The 14,088-nt window shown below is 39.5% G+C and overlaps 1 protein-coding gene across 2 annotated transcripts in view; it reads left to right on the top strand.

Moving 5' to 3' along the window:
• The window catches only part of PAPPA2 (pappalysin 2), a 459,501-nt gene that overhangs the window by 316,228 nt on the left and 129,185 nt on the right, over positions 1–14,088 (top strand). For both annotated transcript variants that reach the window (XM_029618757.1, XM_029618758.1), the window contains 2 exons: positions 204–354; positions 13,852–14,029. In XM_029618757.1, the coding sequence (XP_029474617.1) occupies positions 204–354; positions 13,852–14,029 (329 nt within the window). The remainder of the gene's footprint in view (positions 1–203; positions 355–13,851; positions 14,030–14,088) is intronic.

Genomic DNA, 14,088 nt, shown 5'->3' with positions numbered 1-14,088 from the left:
AACTAAATATCCAGAAAAAGCTGATCAGTGCAAGATTATTATGTGATATTATCCCTAAAGAAGAGACTTATTTTTGTCCTCCAGTTTTTAAAAATAAAATAAGCTTTTATTCCTATGTAAATTTGCTTGTTGATGAAAATTGACTTTGATGAGTTATGATGCATTTATATAATGTTTCTCTCCCTCTCTTGATCCCTTTACAGCTGTTCTGCCAGGTTCTGCATACCACTGCAGGTCGACCATGCCAGCGTGACTTGCACTTCCTCGGGCCCCGGACGCATGAAGTGCTCTGTGAACTGTGAGAGAGGATTTGCCCTCCATAACAAAATTGGTCAAGGATTTGTCCACTTGCAGGTGGGCAGTGCTATTAAAGTAAACAGCTAGCATTCATTCCTTTTTGTAGGCCCAATTTGTTTTAGTATCTCAATTATTTTCTGCTTGCAAATGGTTCACTTGTTTCTGGTTATATTCATGGAACCTTCTGAATGTAACCTGATAGTTGTACTAAGGCAACATGATCTTCTACCACATGTAGCGGCAGTTTGGAGACTAATCTTCACCTTATTGCTTATGAACCTGAAATTCATGTCAATTAAACTTCATTTAGAAATATAATGCTTTCAAAAATATGTAAAAAAAACCAAACCCAAAAATCCTAAAATGAGAGATTGCAGGTATTTGACTTCCAAAAATTGCTCTTTTTTCCTTAAAATAGTAAGGTATTAGTTTAATGTCAAAAAGCATGAGAATAATTTCAAGTTTGGATATTTAGAATTTTTTTATTCTCGGAACTTAAAATCTTCTGATTAGTTACAATAGGGTTCTCAGTTAACTACTCTTTTTAGTGTCTCATATGTCTTCTTCTACCCACCCTTATAGTGTATCTCTCATAAATTTTTAGGATTTATGGAGGCCCATATTCAAAATCATTTAGCTGGTTCACTCAGAAGTTAGCTGGCTAAGGGAGTTGTTTTCCAACTCGTGTTATGGCATGTAAAAACACCACAATGCAATGCTAATTTAATTGTGTTCTGGGCATTTTTAGGCTGGGGAAGGTGAGGTTTAGGTAGTAGTGTAGGGGTTAGGGGCCACTTTGGCATGCAGAGTGAGACATACAAACAGAACGGTGCACTCTTGTGAAGATTTGATGTCCTTCAGAGTGAGGAAACTCACACAATGATGAGATTTGTATAATGTTCTCTCAACCTAGCTTGATGGACTCTCTACCTGGGTAACATCAAGCTAGGTTGAGAGATCTTTGTACAAATCTCATTGTTGTGTGAGTTTCCTCACTCTGAAGGACATCAAATCTTCACAAGAGTGTACTGCTCTGTTCATACATCTCACTCTGCATGTCAAAGTGGCCCCCCCTAACCCCTACACTTCACCTCAAGTTACTAGATGGGTCTCCTATAGAGATATAAATAGATAACTATTACAAGGGTCTTTTAGATAGTTTCTCTCTCTCTCTTGCTCTCTCTTACTCATGCAAAGCATGTGATAAATAGGCTATTACCATAAAACACATCCCTCTTCCTATTGTATGCAAAGGTTTGAATCATGCACTTACAGATGGGTATGGGGCCATTTTTGCACAAGCAAAATGCAATGCTTTTAAAATCTACCTGTAAGAGTGTCAGATTGTTTCTCTAAAAGAGGTGTACATACTCTCTCTCCCTCCCTGTCATTTGTGAGTACGCATGTAAAAGCTCCTTTTAAAATGTACCTGTTAGGGCTTTGTACATACGGACTTCATTCCAAATTTTCAAAGTGGACACATATATAAGTCCACTTTGAAAATTAAGAGGACTGCATGTACCTTAGCGTGGCATAGGCACTCATAAGCTAGGGAGCATAATTTTGAAAATCAAAAGTACACAGGTAAATTTTTCCCTGCCTCCAGTTCTGTCACTGGGAATATATTTTTTCTCTTCACAGAAAAATACAAGAAAAATCACACATAACCCCCCACCCAGGTAATTTTGTAATAGCCAGTTTTTGCATATAAAATTGGATCTTACATATTTATATGGAAAATTACACCCTTAGGACTGTAGGGGTAGTTTTAAAAAGGATTTACAAGTTGTGCATGTAAATTGGCTTTTAAAAATTACCTGGGGGGGGGGGGGGCGTTGTGCAGGGCAAAAGACATGAGTAACATCAATATGTTCATACTTTTCCTCTCATTTACAGGAGGCATTCCAGGAGATGGAGCTGGGGGTGGGGAAAGCATTTATCCACTAGGGGATGTGCAGGCCCAGGAATTTTGTTTTGGTTTGTTTTTTAAGTCCAGAAATTTTTTTTATTGATTATAAAAACTAGAACAATACAAGCAATACTTGGAATACATTCAAGAGAAATACAAATACCATGAGAGATGAGTACGATACATAAAGAAATGTACGACCATTATAAAGTGTCAACATATATTTATTTTTATTTATTTTATTTATCGAGTTTTATATACCGTCATTCGATTTTGCCATCATAACGGTTTACAATTGTCGATGGGAAAGGGGAATGTTAGTAGGTTCGCTAATCAATATATTAAGATTCAAATTACATTATACAATTACATTCAGTTTGTTAGTACATTCTGTTCAGTGAAAGGTTACAGTAATTGTATGGTTTGGTTGGTTATCATGCTTCTTGTAGTTGCGGGATTCAATAGATATCAGTCTGCTTGGAGGGGCTAGTGTGTACTTGTCTCTTTTGGTTTGATGGTTGTGCAACTGGATGTATGGTTGTCATTGAGTATCTAAGTAGGCTTTGGTGAAGAGCCAGGTTTTTAGTTCCTTCTTGAATGTTTTTTGGTTGAGTTGTGTTCTTATTTTGATTGGAAGGGAGTTCCATAGCTTGGGGCTTCCAATGGATATGGCTCTTTCTCGAGTTGTGGTGAGTTGCGTGGTTCATGCAGGAGGAATTTTTAGGAGACCTTTGTTTGTTGAGCGTAGTTCTTGTTTTGGGGCGTGGGGTTCGATGGTTTTAGTTAACCAGCTGGTTTGCTGACCTAGAATTGTTTTGTGTAGTATTGTTAGTATTTTGTAGTCTATTCGATATTTATCTCTACAGGACACCAGAGTTTAGAAATGACAAAAGCTTGGCTAATTTTCCTATTCATACTTATGTGTGAGACATACAGTATTCTACCAAAAAGTAACATTTGACATAGAGCAATCCTTCCAACATCCCAAAATATTCTGGCATACAATAGAAAGTAAAATATCCATGAGCTTCCTAGCCAAAAAGGAAAGGGAATCATAAAACAAGATAGATTTCAAGATTACAATAGAGTATGAAATGGGAACCTCAAGCCAAGAATATTACTAATAATTTGCCAAACACTTTGCCAGAAGATTTACACATTAGGACAGTAAAAGAGATTATGATCCAATGTCCCCACATCAGCCATACAAAACCAATAGAGGTTAGAACAAAGGGGATTAGTCTTGTGCAACTTGACTGGATTCTTGCTAAGCAAAAAATAAAAGTTAGATTGATCTTGCCTTAATACTTTATGAAAACCAGATACAGCATGCCCTAGAGAAAGTGTGTTTTGACAAACAGTAATTGCTTCGGGGACCTCCACCAAATCATGAATAGCGAACTATCTACAGTCAGGAGGATTTCTGGACCCAAGGTCCTGTCAGACAAATCTGATTGATCTTTTTGATTAGGTGACTAAAGAATTGGATTGAGGAAGAGTGCACAATGTGATCTACTTGGATTTCAGCAAAGCTTTTGATATGGTCAAGTATAAGAGGCTTGAGAATAAAATGAGAAGCTTGGGAGTGAGTGCCAAAGCGGTGGCATAGATTACAAACTGGTTGACAGACAGAAGACAGCACGTGATGGTAAATGGAAACTACTCTGAAGAGAGAATGGTGTTAAGCGGAGTGCCACAAGGATCAGTGTTGGGATCGGTCCTGTTCAATATCTTTGTGAGTGACATTGCAGAAGGGATAGAAGATAAGGTTTGTCTTTTTGCACATGATACAAAGATCTGCAACAGAGTGGACACACTGGAAGGAGTAGAGAGAATGAGATGTGATTTAAGCAAGTTGGAACAGTGGTCGAAGATCTGGCATCTGAGATTCAATCCCAAAACACCAAAACACCTCATCACCCAGTTATATTTTTTATAATTTTAAATATGCACAGCAAAAGTTTTTTTCACACCACCAGATTTCTTTGTAGGACCCTCTAGAGTACAGTTTAATTATATCACCCACAAACTGCATTCTCAAAGAAGTCCAACTTTACTTTATTAACTTATTTAATCTTTAGTCTTAATAAGAACTTTGTCCACATATATCTATATCACTGTACTCGGGTCCAAAATGGAACAATCTCTTTAAATGACTATTTCTTTTTAAAAGGAGGAAAAACTTCAAAACCAACAACTTAGCTTGACATTGCACTCAGATCCTCACCCCGACATTGATCCACGTTTCGATATTACCTCTGTTTCAGGGGGCATCCACATCTGTTGCACAGCCTTTTCTATTTTTTTAGTCAATAGTGCTCCTTCAAAAATACTTTCCAGCCTTCACGAACCATTTTCATCCTTCTTCAAAAGCTGAGATTCAATGCCAAGAAGTCATGCATCTGGAGTGTGGTAATCCAAAAGATCTGTATGCGAATGGGGATGAAGGGCTGTTGTGCACGGAGCAAGAGAGGGACCTTGGGGGTGATAGTGTCTAGCAATCTAAAGACAACGAAGCAATGTGACAAGGCGATAGCTAAAGCCAAAGGAATTCTGGACTGCATAGAGAGAGGAATAACCAGTAAGAAAAACGAGGTGAGAATCCCCTTGTACAGGTCCTTGGTAAGGCCTTACCTGGAGTATTGTGTTCAGTTCTGGAAACCATATCTCAAAAGGGACAGAGGCAAGATGGAGGTGGCCCAGAGAAGGGTGACAAAAATGGAGGTGGTGGTGTTGGTGGTGGGGTCTCCATCAAATGACTTATGAGGAGAGGTTGAAGGTCCTAAATATGTATACCCTGGAGTAGAGGAGGTGCAGTAGAGATATGATACAGACCTTCAGATACCTGAAAGGTTTTAATGATGCACAATCAACAAACCTTCTCCATTAGAAAGAAATCAGTAGAACTAGGGGTTCACAAAATGAAACTCCAGGAAGAATGACTCAGAACCAATGTCAGGAAATATTTATTCATGAAGAGGGTAATAGATGCCTGGAATACCCTTCTGGAGGAGGTGGTGAAGACAAAAATGGTGAAAGATTTCAAAGGAGCATGGGATAAACACTGTGGATCCCTAAAGGCTAGAGGATGGAAATGAAGCAAAGAACGCAAGTGGGTAACTTGCTGGTATGGTATTTACTACCCTTAACCAATAAGCCTTCATACTGTTGATGCAACTCCATTATTGCTCTCTGCTTTAATAGTAGGGAGAAAAGAGGAAAAGGGGAATTAGTTTCAGACAGCAACCAACAAAGACATTGAATTTTAAGGTCTGGGAAAACAAATCAGCATGGGGGTAACTTGCTGATGTGGCTGATACTACCCTTAACCAATAAGACTTATATTTGTGATTCTACTCCAACATTGCTCTCTGCGTAACGGCAAGAGGTAATGAGTAACTGGACTCAGCAACCAACAAGAGCCCTGATTTTGACGGTTTGGGAATCTAAGTATGGGGGTAACTTGTATGGCATGGCAGATGCCACCCCCTGATGCTACTATTATGGGGGAGACCTGTATGGCATGACTGATGCTACCATAAGCTTGCTGGGCAGACTAATAGGGTCATTCATCAAAATGTGTTAGGGCCCTAACGCCCACAATGATGCCATAACAGCCGTAAAAAAAATGCATCGTGAGATTCGTATGCAAACTTTTAAAATTTATTCAAAAGGGAGGAGGTGTTTAACGTTGCGTGTGATAGCATAATGCATGTTATAATGCCAGAAATAACTACAACTTTTTTCCTGGCATTATGCCCGAAATGGAATTTGGAGAGGGGAGAGGGAGTGGAGTGGAGAGAGAAAGAGAGAAAGTGAGAGAGAGCCTTTGGGGTAGCACACATATTAGTCAACTATTTATACCACTGTAGGAGGGTGAACTAGTAATTCAAGGTGAGGTTTTGATAGCAGCTTGGTCGAGAGTACAATATACAAATCTCATCTTTGTGTACCTTTCCTTACTTCAAATCACATCAAATCTTCACTAATGTGAACTGTGTTGTTTGTACCTCTGAGTGTGCATATAAAACTGCCCCCCAAATCCTAGACCACCACAAAAACCTCATCTCAAATTACTAGTTCAGCCACCTACAGTGTTATAAATAGTTGACTTATAAGAGAGCCTTACAAAAAGTCTCTCTCTCTCTCACTCTCACTCACTGTCTCACACACCAGAAGCAGCCCAAATCATAGAAATGCCTGTCTGGGCATTTCACAACTTGTGATGTGAAAAATATCACGGGTGTGATACATTTAATGCATGTTGTGGTAAAATACCTATGCAAAGCGGTATCTCAAAAATTACTATGCCCCTATTTTTGTGAAATTTATAGCAAAATTATGAATCTAGGTCAAAGCTTGCTGGTCAGATTGGATGGATCATTTTGTCCTTTTCTGCTGTCATTTCTATGTTTCTATGTTTGGAAGAGTTATGCTTCCAAGAGAGAATGCAATGTCTTAACCTCAACACTGAAAAGAAAAGGTTGTATGTAAGTTGCAATTCCTGTAAACATGGAAACTGGCCACTACATAGAACATGAGCAATAGATCAGAAACCTTTAAAAACCCAAGGAAACCAGGAAATGGGTTTATCAGTTTTAAATATAAGGCTATTCCACAAAGGAACAAATATGGAATTGACCCATTTATTCAACATTCACTTTGAATAAACCAAAGGGTGAATAAGTAGAAAACAGTATAGAGTTATCATGAAACTTTGCTGGAAAAATATAACAAATTTAAAGTAGCAACCATCCATCTTTCAAGTTCTAACCAAGCTGGGGGTTCATCTTCAGTTTCCTGTGACACTCAATGGGCATCCTGACTCAAAAGAAATGCATTATGATATAGGAAAAAATTAGGACAATTGACCCTCTAACTTCTTGGGAAGTTTTAGTTTATGCAGCGCTAAATGAGGAGTTTTTTCCCTCCATGAAAATTCAGCTGAGATTCTATTAATTGTTTTATAAAACTGGGAAGAGAATAGCATTGGTAACAAACCTAAAATACATAGAAGTAAAAGATTGATAGACAATTTAATGAACTCAGACCTCCTTCACCATGTCAAATCTAAAGGAGACCAATTAGAATTATCTAAGAAAGTGGACTCCAAATTACTATTTAACCACATACCTAAGTACCTCAGAACTTTGGATTTCCATTGAAAGGAGTTCAATTAAAACATTGATTTTAATAATGTACATTTAGAGGTATAACCGCCGGTTTAGACCAATTAATTTTATAACCTGAAAAAGTACCAAATTGGTTTATCAATTGCAGCAGATTAGGAATAGTTTCCTCTGGAAAAGAGAGTTAAATCAAAATGTAATCTGCATTTATATAGAAAGCTTATACTCATAGTTGTCAATCTGCGCCCATGAAATTTGAGGCTTCTGATCGTAGAGCAATAGCTAAAGGCTCCAGAGCTAAGTTAAAAAGGTAGAGGAGAAAGGGGGCAGCCATGTCTAATACCATGAGCCAACTGAGAAGGAGATGAGAGTAAATTTTTAGTAGACAGCCAAGTCATAGAGTTGCTATATAATATGTGGATCATAGGTATACAATTAGGACTATCCACTCTAGTTCTCTAAATAAGTATGTCCATTCCATGTGATCAAAAGCTTTCTCTGCATGTAAGGAGGAAAGGAAAGCAGGGAATTTTCGTCTTCTACAATAAGTGGCACACACATAAAGCCAGTTTGATCCGTGTGGATTAATTTATGAAGAATCTTTGTCAGTCTAGAAGCTACAATTTTGGCATAGACCTTACAGTCCACATTGATGAATGAAATTGGCATATAATTTGGAACTTCAAGTGGATCACAACCAGATTTCTCAAGTACTATCATTAAGGCCTCTGAGAAAGTGCCAGCCATGCAACCAGAAGTAAAAAAAAATTCCTGGATAGCTTAGCAAGGCAGGATTAGCAAAGAATTCTTCGAAGCAAACACTCTGAAACATGCAGTCGTAAAACCATCACTTGTGAGCTTGAAGAGAGCGGATGGCTGCAGAAATCTGTAATTCTGTTATTGGCCCTTCCCATGCAGTCCTCTCATGGTCAGATAAGGATGGTTTTGCAAGGGATGTTAAAAATGCAGAACACTCCTGCAAATACAGGAAGGATCTCAGATGAGAATAACTTACAATAGTAGTTCCAAAAATTGGCAAGCACATCAGTGTCCTCAACCAGAATTTCATTAGTGACTGTACGTATAGATTTAACACACTTTCAGGTTTTCTTCCCTTTGGGAAACATAGACAGCACATAACCCGCCTTGTTGTTAGAATAATAACTCATTTTCTGTATGAAAATGGAATGGCTAGCCCTTTGATTAAGCAAAGTATTTTAGTTTCTGCAATTGCTGGAGCGAAGCATATGAAAAACTCCTTGTACATATGCTTTCTAAACACTTTATCTGCATTTCTAACTGAGCCAATTCAGTATTGCGTAATTTATTACTTTTGGCCATATAATTAACAATAAATCCTCTTGTAGTAGTTTTAAGAGCAGCCCACTTCACTGCATAGGGGAGTACACACGGATCATTAAATTTAAAATACTCTTCAATGGCCTGCTGAATAGCTACCACAAACTCCCCATCCTCCAAAAAGAATTATTAAATCTCCAGTTTGATGGAGCCCAAACACCAGACTGCCAAATAAAGATCACTGAACTACCAGCATTGTCAGAGATTTAGATTTTCCTCATTTCAGCTACAGTCAAAGAGGGAATTAAATCTTTAAATATCAGAAAATAGTCAGTTCTAGAAAAAGATTGGTGTGCATGGGAAAAAAAGTGAATTCTTTACTTGTAGGGAGATACATTCTTCAAGGGTCAGACACCCTTCTAATATCCTCATATCTTTGATCACTTGCACAGATTTAGAGGTAGTGATCCTTACACACAGTTGTTTATCCATTAACAGATCCAAGGGCTGATTAAAATCTCCACCAACAATAAGAGGAGTATCACCTGAGGAGATAACCTGAAAAAATCTGACTTATCTAAGGTGGGCATGTTCACACTAAGAATTATCACCCACAATTGTCCAATGAGTAGATTCATTTTTACCCATCTACCCTGCAACTCTGAAAATTAGAATAAAGCGTGAATATTAGAGAATTTGTTACTCAAAAGAGCAACCCCACCTTTCTTATGAACAGCAGGAGAGAAACAATCTTTGACCCAACCCTCTTTATGCTTCAGTGAGTAATAGGTAAATTAGTCTCAAAGAGCAAACCTATGTCAGCTTTAGTTTTTTGTAAGAAACAACACAAAACCTTTTTCATTTTTATAGGATGATCCAACCCATTTATATTCAATGAATAGATTTAAAAAAAAATTAGCTGTAGCAGATAATTAAGAAAAACCACATATTCTGACAGAGATGTAAGCCCTAAATATAAGAACTTTGTATGTTTGGTTAGTATTTCCATAGCATAAAAGAAAAGGGCTCTCCTGCATATGGAGAATGATGCCAAGCAAAATAACCAACCCCCCAAAATAATTGCCCAGCCAATGGCATTAACCACCACTCCATGAGAGACACTGTGAACACTAGATTATCACTAAGAGACCAGCAAGTCCAATATTCCCTTGCATCTCCAACCCAAATAGCAAAAAAGAATGAGAGAACAAATGTCTGCTGACAGCTGACATGTAAGCTGTGCCAAACCAAAAGAACCACTCCGTTCCATATATTTGAGTGATAAAAATGCATTTGATGAGTGCAATGTAGCAAAAGAAACGCGCTTAAAGGTGAATTTTAAAAGCCTGACGTGCACATTAATTAGGGGGCACACGAATATATTATGCTCGTGTGCACCAAGTGGATTTTAAAACTGCTGAGATAACACGCCTATCTTGGAAGTTTACAAAAAGGAGTGGTGTGTGGAAGTGGTGTGGCCTGGATGGGGCATGAACCTGAGATATGCACGTAAATACTTGCATGATCTGGCACGCCCCAAGGAGGCCTCCTATTGTGTAACTTTACTTTGCTATGGATGACATGTAAATTAAAAAGTAAAGTAAACAAGTCAGATATGCAGGCTTTTAAGGATCGGGGATAACTGGAGGGAATGAAGGCTATTAAACTAGGGGGGTTTGGAGGACCTGTCTCTTAACTGGGCGAACTGAGAATGAAATGGTAAAACTGGGAATGGCGGCGATGCACGCGCCTTCTAAAATTCTCCGATTTGCGCATTTACATGGGCACACTTAAAATTTGGGGCAAGTGCTCGTGGCCAGGCTATTTTATAAATGCGTGTATATGAGCGCATCTGTTACAAAAATGATTGCATTCCAGGGTGCGGGCCAACGTATGTGCGCAGATGTGCGCACACTCGCCGGTTTGAAAGTTACCGTCTAAGCGTTCCAGCTACATTCCTATAACCTCTGCAAAAACAATATCCAAAATGATGCGTCAGCAAGTGCTTGTCCCTCCTTCATGAAGGCAGACATTATCCAAAACGAAAATCCATAAACAATCCACAATCAGCACAAGACAGTTGGGATGCACTGAGAAACCACGGGAAAATCAAGCATAGCGACACAGCAAGTTAGCAAACAAAACCAACTCAGTATGACTTGACACACCACTCCTGAACAGAAGTGTTGTATGGGAAATATGCAGCAAAAAAAAAAAGTACTCTGTCCACGCGTCCTCAACTTTCTTCCATCCCAGCAGAAGAGTGCTCCGTGAGGCGTTTCCTCAGCTCCACAGGGTTGGAGAGGTTTTGAGTAGGGTTTTGAAGGGTGACTCTCATCCTGGCTGGATAAAAAGGCTGAAACGTGCCCTGAAAGCCTTTAATTGGAGACACAATGACAAGACTTGTTTCTGCCATGCGGCAGTCAATTTTACAAGATCTGCAACGTTCAGGAATGGCTGTCGAGGTACTAATCTGCAGGCTATTGCCAGAGCAAGGTCTCTAGGCGTCAAGTTTGTTTAGCTCCAAAGTCATGCCATCAGTTTGTTTTTTGTTTTTTTTTTGGGGGGGGGGTCAGTTTATTTAGTGTTTATTATGGTGCAGTACATTTCCAATATCAAAATGAATCAATAAAGGCCTCCCCAGGTCCTCTAACCCCCCTCTCACCCTTGAGAAAGCAGTGGGTCCTGGACCAGGCCCAGTTGGGGCCTTCCCCAGGTCCTCTGATCCACTTTCACCTAGCAAAAAAAAAACCCAACCCAAAACAAAACATAGGGCCCAGGCCCATGAAACTGGGTTAAACTGAGCTCAGCCAGGGACTCCCTAGGCCCCTCCAATCCACCCACCAAACTTTTACTGAGGCTGGAGACTCCCTAACCCCATTTACCCCCTTCCTTGGGGTTCTACAACTGAAAGTGACTTCTCGATCCTTTAAAAATGGTGCCGACAAGCTTGAGGCCAGTGCCAAAGTGCTATCACTTTGGCGCCACTGTCAGGGTTTTTATTTTATTATTATTGTTATTGTTATTATTGTTTCCCACATTTCATTGTACTACAGAAAGGGTTATGTGAAGGCCAGGGAGATTCCTGGCACCAACAATATTTTCAGAGTGGGAGGGGTGAGGAAGCCCTGGCTGGCCTTGGTTCAGCTCAGGCAGTTAGGCCTAGGCCCTGCATTTTTATTACTGGGTGGGGAAAGGGAGGCAGGCTGTAGGGGCCTTGGGAGGCCTGAGCTGGGCTCAGTCTAGAATCCATGGCTTTGTTGCTGGTTGCTTAAAAAAAAAACCCACAAAACAAAACTACATTACATTTTTCAGTTTGAATGTGCTATTCATTTAAAACAAATATATACCCCTATTATGTGCATGCTTTCACTTTTCAAAAGCATGCACGTAAATGTGCATGCAGAAAGTTACACACGCTTAGGAGCAGGTATAGCTTCCTGTTGCTATGTGTACATGTGTACTGCGACAGCCTATGAATTTTTAATGCAGACTTATGTGCATGTCTGCTTTAAATTCAGACTAAAGACTTCTCAGCTGAAAATCACCCTCAAAACAAACAAATAGCAAAAAATAACACTAAAAACATAATATTAAATAATTTACTAAAAATATAAATATAAATATCTTGATACATTTTGAAGATTATAGTAGCTCATATATGGTAGTTCATCAGCTGCAGCTCTATAGAATACAGGACCAGAAATTAGACCAAAGGGATTTAAATTCTTAAAGGTGAATTTTAAAAGTCCGGCATGTGCATCAATTAGGGGATGAGTGAAGAACTTGGGCTCATGCGCCCCAACCATATTTTAAAAAATGCCCAGATATGTGCGAAAACTCCTCTGCGCGCGTATCTGAAAAGTTCCAAAAATGGGTTGGGTGGGGTCTGGGTATTTCAGGTGCTGGTCAAGAGATGCGCGTGTAAATACTTTTGCGCCCTGGCATGCACCAAGGTGCCCTGCTGCATAACTTTACTTCTGCTATAGATGATGTGCAAATTATAAAATAAAATGATCGAGCCATGTCTGAGGAGTTTAAAAGACCAGGGGTAACTGGGGGGAGTGTAGGCTATCAAACCAGGAGGGTTTGGAGGACCTAGCTGTTAACTAGGCAAACTGGTAGACGAACTGGCAATGGTGTGGGCGCGCACTCCTTTTAAAATCCCCAGGTTTACGTGGTAGAAACGGGATTTGCACACCCATGCGCATATCCACTTAAAATTTGGCACACGTGCACCGGCCAGGATATTTTATAACTTGCAAGCATATGCGCGTGCAAGTTATAAAATGGCCATGCCCTGGGTGCAAGCTGATGCACATGCACCAATGTGCGCTCACGCGCCAGTTTGAAAGTTACCGTCTTAAAGCATAAGATATAGTAATATATAGTAACAAAGTAATTACAGCAGGAAAGGACAAAATGGTCCATCCAATCTGCCCAGAAAGCTTCTCATGGTAATATCTACTGCGCAATGTAAATCATCCCAGGTTTCTCTTAAGGGTAGTCCGTGTAGTTATCCCCAATCTTTATGATAAATATAGAAATATTTACAATAAAAACCCAAGCAACATACGAGGTGCCATGCTGAGTCAGACTAATGGTCCATCGAGCCCTGCATCCTTTCTTTTTCAGTGGCCAATTCAGTTCACTCGGAAGCACCAAGGAGATTCTTTCTTTTTCTAAGTTTTACTGCCATTAACTTACTTAAGCCTTCAAGGTGGATTACACTCAAAGAAGGTTAAATGTAGTAAGATAAACACAAAACAATTTAAATACAAATTTAAGAACATCCTAACATTCCCAAATCTTACAGTAACAATTCACATCCCTTATTCCCAGCTGTAGGAGGTCGCAATCCCATACCTGCCTAGCTAAAACACGTTAATGGATCTGTCCTTGAGACACTTGTCCAAATCCTTTTTAAGCCCAGGTATGCTATTAACATTTCATGGAGCGTCCCCTTCATCTAGGAAACCAGAACACTAAGGCAAAAAAAAAGGCTCCAGATTTCCTTTTACTGGTGCATCCTTGATATTATTGGACCCTCTTTCTCACTCAAAAATCTCAGATAGAAAAGTGAGACCTGGTAAGAGAATGAGAAGACTAATCCTCTATTTATACATACCTTGACTAAGTACTGAGTACGTGATGAGTACCACTCTAGTACATTCCAACCATCAAAAGCGAATAAACATGATCACACTTTAATTTCAGAAAGAAGATCAGCTGACCTGCACCTTTGGAAGGTGGGATAGATTGGTGACTTGTGATCCCATTGTCTGTGAACTTCCTGACCAATCACTTGTGTACTATGCCACTTTCTCCTGCCCTGAGGGGACTGCATTTGGGAAGTGTTGTGCCTTCTCCTGCATTCCACCATCTAAACTGCAAGGTACTGGAATGGGATACAGTCTTTCCATGTCCCCCTATGCTTTTCATCTTCCATGGCTT

Source organism: Rhinatrema bivittatum, chromosome 10 (assembly GCF_901001135.1).
Source record: "Rhinatrema bivittatum chromosome 10, aRhiBiv1.1, whole genome shotgun sequence".
Classification (NCBI taxonomy): Eukaryota; Metazoa; Chordata; class Amphibia; order Gymnophiona; family Rhinatrematidae; genus Rhinatrema; species Rhinatrema bivittatum.
The sequence above is the reverse complement of the archived record's forward strand: the minus strand, read 5'-3'. Positions and strand labels throughout refer to the sequence as shown.